This window comes from Rhodamnia argentea, chromosome 10, assembly GCF_020921035.1.
Source record: "Rhodamnia argentea isolate NSW1041297 chromosome 10, ASM2092103v1, whole genome shotgun sequence".
Classification (NCBI taxonomy): Eukaryota; Viridiplantae; Streptophyta; class Magnoliopsida; order Myrtales; family Myrtaceae; genus Rhodamnia; species Rhodamnia argentea.
In genome coordinates, this window is record NC_063159.1 from 19,807,740 (window position 1) to 19,823,631 (window position 15,892).

Genomic DNA, 15,892 nt, shown 5'->3' on the forward strand with positions numbered 1-15,892 from the left:
CTGCATGAAAAAAAAAATCACTTGTATAAGGTTATCATTTACTTGGGACATAGTGATCTCTTTTACTTTTTATTTTTTTAGAACTTTAACAGATGTGAGACTAATGAGCTGTCCAGTAATATTTGTAAAAGAGCTGAATACTCCCACACGCCGGTTGAGGTCCCAACAGTGATCCTCACCGCATTATAATGCTTTGTGTCGTTGATTGCGGGGTGTACCTCCGCCCACATCAGCCACCTCTTTGCCAACGTCGGCCAATGCACTCGCCATCACCCCAATTTATATTGCCAAGGTTTCCCCTGCCTCCTCCCGCGCCAAACTCGCCTGCTTCGTCGACGTATTCGCTGACTTTCCTTTCATTTCATTTCTAATTTATGCATCTTTTTTTTTTTTTTTACCTTGTTTTGGTGGTTCAGGTGTTCTTCAACATCGGCACCGTCCTCAGCCATATCAGTAACTATTTCTTCCTCAAAGTCCAGTAATTGGATCATAAGACTCAACTATATCGTACATTCCTATGAAATCCAATCACCTCTTCATAACTATTTCTGCAATACATGGAAATGAAGGTACTAAAATAAATGCGTCTTTTTCCGGCAATTTCCTCATTGTCGTGAGTAGTCATTCCAAGCATTTTCCCACAAAATCGTACTTTCTTTTCACCCATGCAAAAAAGAGCTCCAATTGGATTTGTCACTTTCCTTATAGCAACATTAAAAAAAACGTGGACCTGCGTTGTGCGCATAGTTCCTGACTCGTCGAAATGTTCGGTTTCTCAGTTCCTTGTAGAGGTAGTAACTTTCATCACATCACGGACCGAAAGACCTAGTAAACGAAGACTGCACTCAAAACATGCATAGTGGCTCATCTAACCAAATTCGTTAACGTGCTGGATGATTTTGTACCAATTGTTTCAAATATTGTCCATCTCGAACTTAACTTAAAAAGGGGAAGAGAAAAGAAGGCCTTCGACTTGTGCCCATGCAGAAGAAATACACGGCAACATGTCTACAGGCGTGACAGTTGCTTTCATGGATACAATGATACGTCAAGAGGAAAACGAGCACCACAACATGTAACAGAGAACAGTTCATCATCAACGAAGGTAATGTACAGAAGTTCACAAAAGGGTGAAAGGGCCATGTCCTTCATGGTTTATTTCCCGCCATCGGGCAAGAGAAACAGTACATTTTCCGAATAGGTATAGTGAGCCATTCTCTTCTGACTAGAAATAATAAATCTAAGACATGATATGAGAATGAGGAAGGGTGTGGGGGTGAAGCCGGTTCCTACCAGTTTTTCTGGTCTCAGAAAGGAAAAGAGTCGTGCCTTGGCATAACATGAGTGAAAACAACTACCTCGAGAACAAAACTTTCTTCCATCCATTCTGCGCCATGCGTGCTTTTGAGATCCCATGACTTCAGTAGGTTGCCCATCCAGACTGCAACGTTCCAGTCTCCAGAGGCCCGGTCCCAGACATAGATGAGGTCGAATCGAACCAGCCGAGCTTGGTGAGAAGCTTGTCAATCAGTTCCCCGACTAAGAAAGAGACTCCTGATGCCATGAACCCCATAATGACATAGTATAGCACTGTCTTGAAGTAAGTTTTAGGTGGCTTCCTGACATGGGCTTTCCCTATGGCAAGTAGGAAAATGCAAGACAGAGAAGCGCCCGCAACGGCGGCAAGCTTGTAATCCCTATTGTCACTCTCCCTAAATGAGAATGCATAGGTGATCGGAGCCACGCAGCCAAAGATTATGAAGGATACAATGGCTACTGTTGCATGCAGGGGAAAGTGCTGCCTCTTTCCTAGTACCTCTTGGTACCGGTCTACCTGCTCAGTACCTTGACTGGGCTGCTCATTCTTCAACTCTCTAAGCTGCAAAAACTTACCTTCATTACAACAAGACCTGGATAAAAGTCAGCCGGAGCGAGCAAGTAATGACAGGTTCTCACATCCTTGAATAGATTGGCTTTATTACAAGAAGATGTGTTTCTGTGTTAATAGATTGGCTTTATTACAAGAATATATGTTTCTGCGTTAACTAAAACATCCTCAAGTTCTGTTTGGATGCAGTTTCTGTTGGCAAAGCAATTTTAGTAAACTTTAAAAGAACTCAGTGATGTATAAATATTATGTGGGAAGACATAAAGATGACTATGAGATGCCTGACTGGAATAAAAGAGAATTACTCACATTATGGGCGATGACGAGAAGTCCTCCAAACAAATTAGCCAATCCCAAACCTAAGGTGTTCACTGCATTCATAAATGGAAAATGTTAGAGAACAATGAGAAACCCTGAGAACCGAAATGCTATGAAACGTATTCATAGCAGAACCATTTAAAAGAAAGGTAAACACAGAAACTCAGAAAGGCAACACCATTGTCATCTGATTGCACGGTTAGTCACCAGAGAATTAAACATAGGTGGAAGTAATGTGAAGAACCAACCAAAAAACTTACACAAGGACAGAGAAAAATTGTAGGGCAATAAGCAATCAAATCAGTAATTTTGGGCAGTGAAATCAAGCGTCATGCAGCTTTTCACACTACATATGTTAGAAATTTTTATAAAACTAAAGAAGCCAAATTTTGAAGTTCTACCCAAATGTACTTCAGATTTGTGTAAAGTTGGAATACCCGGGAAGGATGAGCAGTTTAGAGCATATAACTCAATGGACGAAATTTGGGTACATACATGTGGAAGCACCAGCTCCCGCTGCAGATGACACAACACCTAGACTTGTTATTAATTCTGTCAAGCCACCGTAGATAATGCTCTTCAAAATATCCCATTCACGAGGTTGATGGACTTGAGCAACTTGTGGCTCTTCGGCTAGTGTCTGAGTTCCAGTTTGTGATGCCACTTCCACTTGTGCTTCAACATCACTCGTTTTGTGTTGTTTCAGTAGCTGCTGCTGCTGCCATCCCTCTGTCAATGACAACTATCACGTCATCTACCGCATTTGCGATCATACAGAGTCACGATCAGATACTTGAGCAATAAATAGGTGCAAAAAGGTTGCTAGTAGAAGTCTATGTTCAGAGAAGAAAGAGGGAGCAGAAACCCAGAAAAGTTGGAGAGTGGTGTCTTGCACCTTACGTGAAATCTCTTAGGAAAATAGTCTACGCAATCAGCTCTGGCAAGGTTTAGGCATGAATATTCGGTCAATGAGATTTACTACTGTCGCATGAAACCTTCTCTGTTAGTGAAGGAACCATAAAAGTTTACAGGAGTTATCCTTTCAGGAACAGAAGCTCCCAAACGAGAACATACTGATTCCAGCTACAGAGAAGCTGAAAGAATTACAAATGGCATTCAGTAGAACCAGCAAAAATTTCCCAATACTTAAGCAGCACTCTTATGAATGATTACCCAACACGCGCATGGCTTATCATCAAAGAGATGCATACAGAGGAACACGTGCACACAACATATGGAATAGAATGGTGATTAGGCCAGCAGTACTAAGTCCAAGAGAAGACGCGCCAAGTTTGTTAGTACGTCAACAAGGATGCATGCATTGTGTGGACTAGTTTGTGTGAGTATCCTCCAATTACATGCTACAAAGACCAAGAAGGCATGAATTTCACATACCAGTGGTCTTTTTGACAGCATCTCTCCATTCCTTTCCAACATTAATCGCTTGTTGGATATTTGTTATACGCTGCCTTAATTTGATAGCAGAGTCCGCAACTTTCTGTGATTCAGCTAGAGATGGTTGAGCTGGGGATGGTAAAACCTCTGTAATTGCGGAGAGAGCACTCACAGCAGGTAATTCTTTTGATGTTTCCTTGACAGATTTCTGGTCACGCTCTATTGAAGTTTGCCTGACCACTGAGGCAACAGGTATTAAAGGTGGAATCACTTGAACGGTCTGAGGTTTTGTATATGCATTTTCAAGAGATTGTCCAATAGCTGCCAGAGTTTCACCTGCAATTGATGTCACCAAAAGCTCCAGCATTCCAATAACACATGGTATAAAAGACAATGAGATTCACTTCTTAAATTAAACAAAACTAGATTCTGTTAATACTCCACAGCATTACTTTGCAGCATTTTATCATGAAAATCATGCACTGCACGTATTACTATATCGAAGAATAATTTAGACCTTCATGCTCTTGGATCCTGGGTTAACACCTTGAGAATGGTGATTGTAACTAGAAGTCTTGCTCTGGGACACGCCCCAATTGCTTGAGTTTCGAGGGAAGGGGAGAATATTGAGCTGCAAGTCCCATTGAACTGTTCTAATGGTCGTTTGCTTTCTTTCTCCCACGGATAAGAAGAAAAGATTTCCAGGACAACCGAGGTAGTCTCTATCCAGTTCATCATGCACCAAATCCATACAACTAATGATGGCTAGAGAAGCAATAAAAAAACAGATGAATTCTCTCTCTTTTTGGAAATGTACTTACTGTGTTATGTTTGAAAAGGCAAGTGGTTAGCTTCATAGGTATTGTTCTCAGTGCATGTTTGGCATCAATTGACCTACTAATTTTCTTAGAAAAATGACCTAGAGGAACTTCCACTTACCAGGATCTTGTTCTGTATTGATGCTTGCTTCCTTTTTCAAATCGTTTGTGACATCTTTCAAAGGACTTACAGTCTCCTTTTCAGCTTCCTTGGTTAGAGAGACTTCGTAGTTCAGCAACCCCATGTCAGATGATTCTTCAATGGTTACAGAAGTGCCCTCAGTTGATGAGACAAAAGCTTCCTGATTAGCCAACTTCTCAATTACTGCAGTTGAATCTTGTTCTGTATTGACGCTTGACTCCTTTTTCAAATCGTTTGTGACATCTTTCACAGGGCTCACAGTCTCCTTTTCAGCTTCCTTGGGTAGAGAGACTTCGTAGTTCAGCAGCCCCATATCAGATGATGCTTCAATGGTCACAGAAGTGCCCTCAGTTGATGAGACAAAAGCTCCCTGGTAAACCAACTTCTTAATTACCGCAGTTGAATCTCCATGCTCTAAGTGCATCCGCGATGCCTCTGTCACAGCATTATTTGCAATGACAATCAAGAAAGCAGTCTATAAATTAATTTACATTGTCAGAAAAAATGTTTGCAACACAGTGAATCATTAATATGTCACTGTTGATTTAATGTGCTGACAGAAAAATGAAGGAACAAGATAGCATGGTGTACAGAACATATGAATATGTTAAGAAGATTCAGTGGGCATTCGCAATATCTTCTGCTAAAATTGATGTGAACAATTACAATCTCATGATGCCTTAAAAACTGAGCAAATGATAGACACCACAGCCATACTTTTTTGGGAAGCGTAAGAGCACACCGGCGTCTCTCTCTCTTGTAGATTGAAAGAACTCTTTTCAAGACAACCAATGCAATCCCTACTTATATTGAAAAGCATATCAAAAGAATCTATATATCGCATAGTTGTCGAAGAGCTTTTACTAAATAAGGATGATAAATTCTATGCCGTAGATGCATGGAATTCGCAGTGTCAGAAGGACACAAAAATACGAGAATGACAGCGACTGTTGGTCCTTAATAAAACTTGTATAGGCACGCACTTTTCAAAGCTGTTTTACAGAATGTAAAGCTGTGAAGTTGTAAGAAAGTTGTTTTTTGGTTAAAGGACATAAACTTTTCTGGCAAATGCTCATGATGGAATTGGTTAGTCATGGACTGCAGGGCAACAGATTACCTTGCTGAATAACCGTTTTCCCCTTCCTTGGTGCATAAAAAGAGAAGAATGTACTACTTTTTGCCACGGGTACCTCTGAAGGATCTTGCACTTTTTCAACCTCTTTTCTCTCTCCAAAAAGTCGGAACAATTTAAATGCGTCTCCTGCTAAGAAAAGTAGTAGTTCAGTTCCCACTGGATAGTTGAAAGCTAAACACAACATGGACAGACAACATGATCCTCTCAGTTTATTGTTTAGTCTTGAAGTTTTAGTTCTTAGTAACTTTGCCATTTATTGGGCTTGTTTGGTATCGCACCTGTTGATATAGATTCCAGACAGATAATTACAATCTGTTACAAAAGATTTTCTTGGTAAGTATTGAGTAAGCTTGCACTCAAAAGATTCCTAATGTGTTATTAACCAACAGAAACAGTCATATCTGTGACAAACCAAGTTGTAAGCAACACAGAGAATTAGAAGGTGCTTAACAGCAATAGGTATTCGGCACAAATGATGAGCTTCCATAGCGATGAGAAATAGAAAAATACCTCTGGGAATGAAAATACTGAAACATGACAGACATCTATAAGCTTCTGGCTCGCTATCATTATGGTGACCATTGAGTTCAGGCCTCGAAATGTTATCTATGGCTGCAGGAGTTGGAACCTCATCGACGCTAGTAATTGCATCAACACTGCGATCCTCCTCCACTACAGTTACAGGGTGAGCATGTAGTTCAGAGGCAGTTGTTTTTTCAACTTTGTCATACTTCACTCTGTAACGCACATTGCGCACCTTCCGTTTCTTTCTCCGAAGGATTACCCTTCTTGTTATACAAGAATGACAATTGGGACAGTATAAATCGTGAGTGTTTTGCTTCTCTAGTACCTTCTCGACATCAAATCCTGTCTCTTCAGGGTTAAGTTCTTCTATCAGATCGACTTCTTCAACTACTTTACTCTCCTTAGAACACGTGTTCTTCTCTTCAGGAGACTTTCTTGGAGACAACAAAGCCGAGTCCAAAAATCTCTCATCTCCAGAAATTTCTCTACCTTGATGATCAACCTGAGAGCTTAGAAAAACGCTAAACCTCTCTGTTGCAACATCTGAGGTTTCATGCAATGTCTCTGTTTCATACAAAACTTGTTCTATATCGCAGTATTCCGTCTTGACAATTGTTTGGATGGATTCAGTACCTGTAATTGTTCGGAAGACAAGCATTGTCATTAATTCTTTAACCAGAGTGGCGTGCTCATACAAAATATAACAGCATCCTGTGACCATCTACACGTACACCCATGAATTTTCAAATTGGACTATCTTTCACCTTGGGAGAAACCCACGTACAAAGAAATGCAGCTCTCAAGAGATAAGCTAACTTGAACGAGTTAATCAGTAGATGCTCCACAAATTGGAAGCTCATAAGGATTAAAGGCTAGTACAAATTACATCAACCAACGCAAGCCCTCGAGTGTCGCCAGGGGAATTTCCCTCGTTCAAATGCAGTGCAGATGGAATGACAGAAAGAAACCACTACTTAGCCATAAAATCTATGCCATAGCAATCAGTTTTCATAATCACCCATATTGCTGTATAGTCTAATACGAGCCCAAATCTTTTTCTTGTTGCCCATAACCAAAGAATGCATCTCTCTAACCACGTCTAGTCAGACGAAGCTAGAGAGTCAAGAACGAAATGAGAGTTCAACATTAGAACTACCCAGAAGATGGAACCAGATAGCGTCACCAAGAACTCAAGAATCACCCAGAATTCCAAAGAAGGTCATAGACAAAGAGGAACCTTGTCAAGCTGGGATCAAACGGAGTTCAGTGGAACTAATCCTCCAATGCCAAGTCCAACACAAATTTGCCAATAAAGCAGATCAGATTAAGCGACGGAAAAAGACAAAAGATTGATGGAGTGAGGGGGTAAGTGAAAGATCCGGGGCATTTTGGTAAATGCAGCGCGGCATCTTTTCCTAGTCACCAAATCAAGATGGAGCACACTTCCAGAGGAAGATCAGATTACGGGTCAGAAGCAAGAAGCAAGAAAGTCCAATCCTTTACATAGAAAAAAGAGAACGATTTGTGCTGGAGGACGTTCAGCTTGCAAAATTTTTTTTTAAAAAAAAAATTGCATTTCTTCTTCTAAGCATCCGATGTATCACATTCACTGCCGCATTGCGTGAAATTTGAAGAGAACGAATATGATGGTGCGAGTTGAAAATCCTCTGCTACTTGAGTTTGAGGGAAGTTGCTACTGGTTGACTTACCTCGTTCATCGTCGAAGTGGACGATGTTGGTCCAGGTCGACCCCTTCCCTTCGACCCCATTGTCGGTGTCGAGTTCTGTCCTCGCCGCCGGTGCAAGAATTGCACCATCTCCCTTTCCATTCTCACAGCCATGGCTCTCATAATCATCCGCTTCGTCTGGCTCTGGTGCAGCTTCTTGATCTTCACCGTCATTGTCATCTGGCCTTTGTTCTTTGAAACTGACAATGGTCTCTGCGTTCGTCACTTCTTCACATGGTTCTTGCTCTGCTTCTGTCTCTGGTCCCTGTTCTTCAACGCCATTTTTCCCTTCATTCACCTCCTCAACCCATTCTTGTTCTGCCTCTGGCTCTTCTTCTGCATCGGTACCATTATTGCTGGTTCTGCTGACATTAGCACTCCCAGAGGCATCTCTTTCATCGACACCGTGTTTTCGCCTTGTGGACTGCCTTCTCAGTAGACCCATTTCCCCTTCCTCCACTTCCACTTTCAGATTATATTCTTCTTCTTCGTGTTGTTGGAGTTGAGCTTGAGCCTTCATTGTTAGCTAGACAGACAGACAGACAGAGGAGATACGAGGAAGATAGACCCACCAAAGTGCCACTGTTCAGATTTGCCTTCGTCTACACACAACAGCGAGGCTTCGAGAATTTGTTTAGTCCACACACCACAACCATTCATCATCCATCTGGGTCAACGCCAATGATAATATATAGACAAAAAAACGAAGCAAGTATTAATCCGTTTCACATGCATCTTAAGACCAGACAGTGCGGGTGCGAGTGTTGAACGGACGGTGGGAGTTCTTGAGAACACCGCCGGCGACTCTCGTCCATCTCTCATTTCTCTCCGTCCTCATTCATATCTCGCCTCTTCCCCAACTACCAGTAAAGAATTAATTAACACAGTCAACAGCACTTGTCCATTGAAAACGAGTTTGACATTATTGTTCGGCAGTGTTCGGAAATTGCAATGTGTTGCATGCGCTTGATCTGAATCTTTTTTGGGCAGCAAAACCAAATGCGAGTCATGGGTTTCAGCATTTAAGTAATACGTTCGTGAATAACGATGACAGACGTGTGAAGCAATGCACATGAAAAAAATAAAGAACCCTGGCTTTTGAATGGCTCATCATCTTTGTCAAAAGCATTCAGGTTCCACGTCGGAGCAAGAAAAGATGGCAGTTTTTAATCGGCCCAATATCCAAAAAGACCTCCAACTTTGTCCTTTGACCCAATTATATCCGAAACTTTTTTTTTATCTCATAAAAAACTCTCAATTTTTTCTTATATCCCAATTTTACCTCCATGATACCAAAAAAAACCTTCAACTTTAACTTTTGTCTCAATTCTACCAACCCAACACTCAAATAAATCCGTAACTTTATCATATGTCCTAATTATATCCAAAACTTTTTTTGTCTCATAAAAAATCCCTTGTTTTTAGTTTTGCCCTAATTCTTTCACCGTTAGCCTTCCATTTATAATCGTCATTAGTTAATTTTACGTAACATTTTCACGACGTTAATAAATTACACCTCAACAAAGAAGACATGAAAAAATCCCGCAGCTTCTCTTATGTTGTATGCTTCCCCTACATATTGTCCGGAGATATAGAGCCACTCAAAACGGTGTGTTTTCGGATTCTTGCCGGCACCGAATAGCCCAAAGAACGGCTAAACGTGGAGAGATGATCATTTGGACGAACGACCTCAAATCTAGTCATCCCCGAAACCCGATGTTTTCGAATTTCGAAAATTTATTGATAAGTTTGACGAGAAAATACGAGCTAATTTTCTATGATGATGAACCCTCGCTTGAGACCCTTTGTGCCATAAAAGCCTATTCTTCTTATTCCAGCAGTGTGAGTGTTTGGTGGGTGAACCACTTCTGATTCTAAAGCCATTTTTTCTTATCTTAGAACTAGATAGAAGACTAGCAGTGGTAGAATTGAGACAAAAGTAAAAGGTAGAGGTTTTTTATGAGACAAAAAAGGTTTTGGATATAATTGGGAGAGATGCTAAAATGGATGATTTTTTGGATATCAGGCCGGTAGAATTGGGACAAAGGCTAAAGTTTGGGGGTTTTTTATGAGATAAAAAAAATGGATATAATTAGGATAAAGATTCTAATTGAAGGTTTTTTTTGGATATTAGACCATTTTAAATCAGGAATCCAACAAGATATTGATCGATTCTTTCTTAAGTGCGCAGGCGGTGGTATCAACACAAGATCGTCGGTCGGACGGACGGGGCGAGCGGGCGCGAGCAGGTTCAGATTGTAACGAAGTACCCCACGAGGAGGGTGGCAAGATGTCAAACACAAGTTGAATCCCCCCACCTAACTTTTTGACGTCCCTCCTTTCTTTGGGCTAAATAGGAGTCGTGCAGCACGTGTCGTATCTTCCTCGCTTGTCTCGGTTATGGCCAGGTCAACATCTTCCCGCGGAGCACGACACTCACCGGAGAGCTTGGTCGCAGACTCCATTTTCATGAGGTAGACCAGAGAGAAAAACAAGAGAAATGATTTCCTGACTGTCCTGACAGTACTACCAATCGTAGATTCATAATACGTATTTTATATAAAATATTCGTTAATTAAAAATCGTGAAGCCAAAAATATTAAACTGTCGAATTAGCGACTTTTAAAAGAAAAAAATATTAATTAGGTTAGATGTGCCAAATAGATTTTACATTAAACCACTTTCATGTCTGACACATGGCAGATCGGCCCCCACCGGTCAGAAAAATTAATGCACGGGGCCCGACTTTACTTTTGGCTCAGGAAACTTAAATGTTGTGGCAGCCCACCCATGGAGGATGGGATCGGTGACACCGATGCCATTCTTGGAACTGTCAATGAAAATCACAAGGAGATGTTCGTCTGTGTGTTGCGTTTGGCGCTTAAAATTCGAATCGCATGCACTCGAAATCGATCAACATCTGCGATGTGTTTACAGCTTTTGAGTTTTGATCGTGTATGTTGCGAAATTTCCAACTCTCTAACTCCATCGAAACTTTGAAAGATGGATTTTCTTTATGTTAGAATACGACCGTCGTGTCTATATTTGATCTGAAATGATGTCAAAACATAATTTGGACTAGTGTTTCTCTTTTAGAATAATAGTGAGTGAATGGCAATGCATCTCCAACTCAAATAATTTGAGTGTTAAGGCAGCATGATTGGAGAATTTATGTTGGAATGGATGTATAGCTAGGAATGCTCAAGGAACATCCTGAAGAACGCAAGCACCTCAACTCAACCGAATCCTTCGACACGGTGTCAGAGTCCATCGACTCCATCAAATTCCTCGACACATTGGACCTCCGGATGTGCAACAAGACACCACTCTTTCATTTTGCAAGCTCTAAGATGGGACTCGATGTCGTTTAAACTGTGATTGGCTATGTCAATCGATGCCACAATCAGAAACAAGGTAATCGAGTAAATGCAAGAACTAATTCTTACTTCATTGGCCCCAAGTACGTTCCCAGTCTTGCCAAATTAAAACGAATGACCATACTCTAGACACTAATCAGTGTGGTAGAGTTATAACACATGCTAAGCTTCGAATTATTACTATTATTATTTTATTATTTTTTTGGGAGAGGGAGCCGCAAAACTAGGACCAAACACACATCCTTTGTCCATATACTATGGTCGACGTGATGTCGCAAAGCAGTTCGTGGTCATTCATGCCGAAGCCTATGCTGAGCTGATAAGTTGAGTGCATTTAAGAAACGCTTGGGACACCAACGTCACGCCTTGGAAGAAAACTACAATGCAAAGTTTCTTCCTTTTTGTTTACTTATATGTACCGGACACCCCGCCTTAAGCCCCTGGATCCTGACAGATCCATAATTTCTGGCGCAAATCCAGGAACAGATTATCTTCTCAAGCATAGGGTGAGAAATGGGTACATCTTGCCCCGTCTGATCCTTGGACATTCCAGCGATAGAGCTTATATATAGTCGGTAATACCTCAAAGAGGCGCAAACCAACTTTCTATTCATCTCTAGATTTCGATGTAGACACTGTCCACTGTTTTGAGCTGCTCCAACTCTTCTCCCTTGGCAATTCCAGGATCGATATAACACAACTGAAACAAACGATTGAATCAGGCAATTCAGGACTATAACTTCAGGATTTTACAAAAAAAAATCACAGAAAAATAGTCCATACCTGGTATTGCGGCTTCTTCAGAGTATGAACGCCCCTTTTTATAAGCTTCTGCCACCCGGCATTTCTTTTCAGTGATCTTTCCAGCATAGCTGTTCTCTACGTGAACACACAAATAACTCAGATATTTTGGCAAGTAAGAAGCATCTCGCGAATAACATGCACAAGTCTCACCAAACTATAACTTTGACTATTGTGCAATCAAGTGATCAAAGTTCGGGCAATTAAACAATGTATAATAATGCCTTTATAACTGGATATTGTATAGCTTGAATATCCAAAAACACTTAAAGATGTCAACCACTCCACTCTATGAGGATCATGAGTTCTTATTTACTCTGAAGCTAAAAGTAAGACATCTTTCAAATTTGCTGAACCAAAGGGCAACAATATATCTCTCTCTCTAACTAAGAGAAGAAATCTCGAATACTGGAGGTCAAAATATTATCTACAAGTATTGTGATTGTGAGGTTCTCTCTCTTTTCTTTTCTTCCCTTGTGCACGTGAATTTTTTCCTTTGTGGGGGCGAGAGGAGGGGGATTTAAAAGCGGAATAATCTTATCAGCACCCCAGGCTCATAATTACTTGCTAACAGAAACGACAAACTGATACTATTATTCAGATCTTTTTCCTTCCAAGAACCTCTACCCATTCTGAAATTTTTTTGCCGATAAAATTCATGATCAGTACTCACACATGCAGGTAGAGTGCGAAAGTGATTTTCATTTATACATGTTCTAGCATATACGCCACCTCTGTTTTAGGAAGGCTCTCATAATACATTTAAGTTTCAGAAGAGGCGTTCCAATTGCGACCTACCCAAAGTTCCTTATTCAATTATCGTTCAGTAGAAGCATCATTTTTCCATCCTTCCCAAGCTCCATTAATCAATTCTGTCTCCTTTGTCCATAAAAAAAATTGGGATAGCATGACAAAACTTCTGCGTCGAGTGAGGAACTTTATATGATATAGCTTTTTGTTAGAATCCCACTACTGCTGTCTTAAGAACACTCCAAAATAGGAGTGAATGGTTCCAAGCTACGTAGGTTCCAGACAAGAACATAGAACCAACCCTGTCACAGTGGGATCCCAGTATTTGAACAGAAAAGGAGTCCCTTAGTAACTGGCCTGGAACTGGCTCTGCCCTTTTCGATTACAACTCTGAACAAATTTTAAGCAATATAATTATAAATTAAGGATAACAGGTCATGTTAACGACCTTTAACATAGGGGTTGAAGCACTGATAGAGTACCTAGGCCAGCCAGATTCGATCCCCATATAACTTATTTGTTATATTTTTTAATGAAGTATGAATAGGTTATAATCATAGTATAAAACCAGAGACCAATCCGGTCAAGGCCAGTTCTCTGCTTTTTCATCCATGAACCTCCTCGGGCCCCTTGTGAACTGGCATGGAACCAATTGGTGAGGTCGGTTGGGTCCAGTTCCCGGGCTGAACCGGCAGGTTTCTCACCTCTACTTTAAAGCTAACTGAAAGTTCTACTGCAAAATCTAACTAGGCAAACAATATTGCTATCTTGGAAGAAAGACCTCCCAATGCTTTCTGATATCCCATCACAACAGTCTATTGTTCCCGGTCCTTACATAAACATAGTTCCCACGACACTTTTGGCTGGGGCCAGGAAACATCCAACAGTACTTTACATATTAGTAGCAAAATCACACATATGTCCTGCCTTCTTTATACCTTCTGAAAATAAACATAAGGGACAATTCACAAACGCGACAATGGATACTTACATGAGCAGGGTCGAGTACTAAGAGATTGTATTTCTGCATCCCCTTTGGTTGATGTATGACTTGAATCCCAACAATTGTTCTTGAATGTCCATCATGTTGAAAATAAAGAGGCCTACTCACAAAAGCACTCAAATATATTATTTATCAGACACCAGAGATCCAGGCATTACTTAATATGATCAGGATCAACGTTATATCAAGCAAATCACTTACGGCTTTCTGCTAATCGAGACATGACTGAAACAATTATTTATGAAGCTTTTATCTGAAAAGTATCTCCACACCCAATCAGTAAGGACCTCCTGACCCTTACTAGATCTGGCAGAACTTATGCCCAGATTCTCATTACTGCTATCCAAAACTTGATCGGGCTGAATGTAAGAACAGCCAGTGTATCCAATGGAGGAACAAACTTCAGGAGAGATCTGTTTCCTCTTAACCAAATATCTATCCATCGGGCCATGAATATGAACTGCATTCCCTTTTCCTCTTGCTCCTGCACTTTGTGAGTCTATTCTAGAACCAGGAATAGAAAGAAAGAGTGATTCAAGGTTCTTGGGACCAAAATCCACTATCCTCGCCCGAAGCCCAAAAGATCGAAAAAGAGCAGCACATTCAGTAGTTCCAATCCAACTGCTAGAACCGTAGATTTTCTGATTGAAGTGTTCTGATCCAACTTCATCAAAGCCCCTTTTCCAAGCAATCTCGAGCCATCTCTGAAGTGACACGATATCAGGAACAAATCCTGAACCACCAAATAGCCCCTCTTTAGCTTCCTGCCTTTCCACTAGTAAGTGAGAGCCGAGCATTTGGATATTACGCCAACCACAGCCCCAGCCAACATCCTCAGATTTAGTGCTCTGAAAATGATCAAGGTAACTACAAAGTATACATGTAGACTGCTCAGCTTCTAATTCGAGACATCTCTTTAACAGGGCCATTAAACCATCTTCAATTTTGTAGAAGCTACTTATCGTTTGCAAACTGACTAGATGGAAGATCTCATCCTCGACATCACTGGGAGTCCTTCCATCACACCTTGTTGCGTCCACTTCAGCAGCTTTATGACAGATTACTTCCTTCAACTTGTCTGTTTCCAGTTGATCAGCCTAGGAAACAAACATTAAGTTACTGCGAATAGCATTATGGGCATGTTCATAAACAAAAAAGAAACACACATATCTATTATGGCATACTCCCTTCTTTCTGATCACATTCTGTATATTGGAAGTTGCACAAAAGTTAACAGCTTTTTATGCTAACCATGGTTCTTATTCTTCTCCATTCTGATGTATATGTATTCTAATAATTAATTTCTTCTGGCTATCGAGATAATGGCGTAAATCCCATGTTGTTCGTTGGATAAATCATATAATTTGTGCATGAAGCTATCTAACATACAACACAAACTTGACAGCTCCATACAACTGCACCTTGAGAGCATATATCATCCCATATAAACAAAAACCGGTGAAGACATACGAGGAGGGAATCCACAGGATTACCATGGTAAGAGGCGGACTTGGAGGGGCGATCGCAATTCGCCGCGCCAACTCCATGTCCTTGGCAGCTTCTTCATCCTCAAAGTGACTGTTCGCATGCCTACATTATCGATTCAACCCCAAAATCAACGCTCTATACCCAAAGAAAGCCCTGCTACCATTGAGTTCTTAAGCAGCTAAAATACCATCAAGAAGGAAAAGAAGCGTCACCTTTCAAGTTCCCCGTAAGGAACGCTCAAGCTACAGAACGGGCAGCTCGAAAAATCATCCATGGCACTTTTTTTTCTCCTTTTCGCACGCTTCGGGAGCGAGGAAGTATTGGTCTGCTTCACATATAATTCAAGTACCAGCGCCAAAAAGAAATTTCCGCGAAAACCAGAGGGACGATGATTCGATCAGGAAAGAACACCGGCGGCCGGTCTTCTTCTTGTTCCTCTAACCTCAAAGGAACCATCAAAGTTCAAACTTGAACCCGCTCAAATCCTCGAACTAGGAGAAAAAGAGATGGAAATCGAAGCCTTGA

The 15,892-nt window shown here is 40.9% G+C and overlaps 2 protein-coding genes across 4 annotated transcripts; both read right to left on the minus strand.

The window, feature by feature from the left end:
* Positions 1-1,076: 1,076 nt before the first annotated feature.
* Positions 1,077-8,610, minus strand: LOC115747568 (membrane protein of ER body-like protein). Its single transcript, XM_048271962.1, has 9 exons — positions 7,931-8,610; positions 6,207-6,854; positions 5,738-5,822; positions 4,941-5,013; positions 4,541-4,721; positions 3,671-3,937; positions 2,702-2,881; positions 2,198-2,259; positions 1,077-1,879 (listed from the first exon to the last, which is right to left on the minus strand). Exons 1-9 carry the CDS (start codon positions 8,466-8,468, stop codon positions 1,421-1,423), a joined length of 2,493 nt encoding a protein of 830 aa, XP_048127919.1. The 5' UTR covers positions 8,469-8,610; the 3' UTR covers positions 1,077-1,420.
* A 2,765-nt stretch (positions 8,611-11,375) lies between these two features.
* On the minus strand, positions 11,376-15,880 carry LOC115747696 (zinc finger-containing ubiquitin peptidase 1). Of its 3 annotated transcripts, XM_030683946.2 has the most exons (7): positions 15,580-15,878; positions 15,373-15,469; positions 14,081-14,976; positions 13,868-13,979; positions 12,109-12,204; positions 11,908-12,025; positions 11,376-11,791 (listed from the first exon to the last, which is right to left on the minus strand). In XM_030683946.2, exons 1-6 carry the CDS (start codon positions 15,639-15,641, stop codon positions 11,942-11,944), a joined length of 1,347 nt encoding a protein of 448 aa, XP_030539806.1. In that variant the 5' UTR covers positions 15,642-15,878; the 3' UTR covers positions 11,376-11,791; positions 11,908-11,941. The 3 variants fall into 3 exon arrangements, 2 of the variants coding, with proteins under 2 accessions (XP_030539806.1, XP_030539807.1); XM_030683947.2 differs by lacking the exon at positions 11,376-11,791 and having other exon boundaries at positions 11,884-12,025; positions 14,081-14,972; positions 15,369-15,469; positions 15,580-15,879; XR_007196799.1 differs by lacking the exon at positions 11,376-11,791 and having other exon boundaries at positions 12,109-12,197; positions 15,580-15,880.
* Between the last annotated feature and the right edge of the window lie 12 nt (positions 15,881-15,892).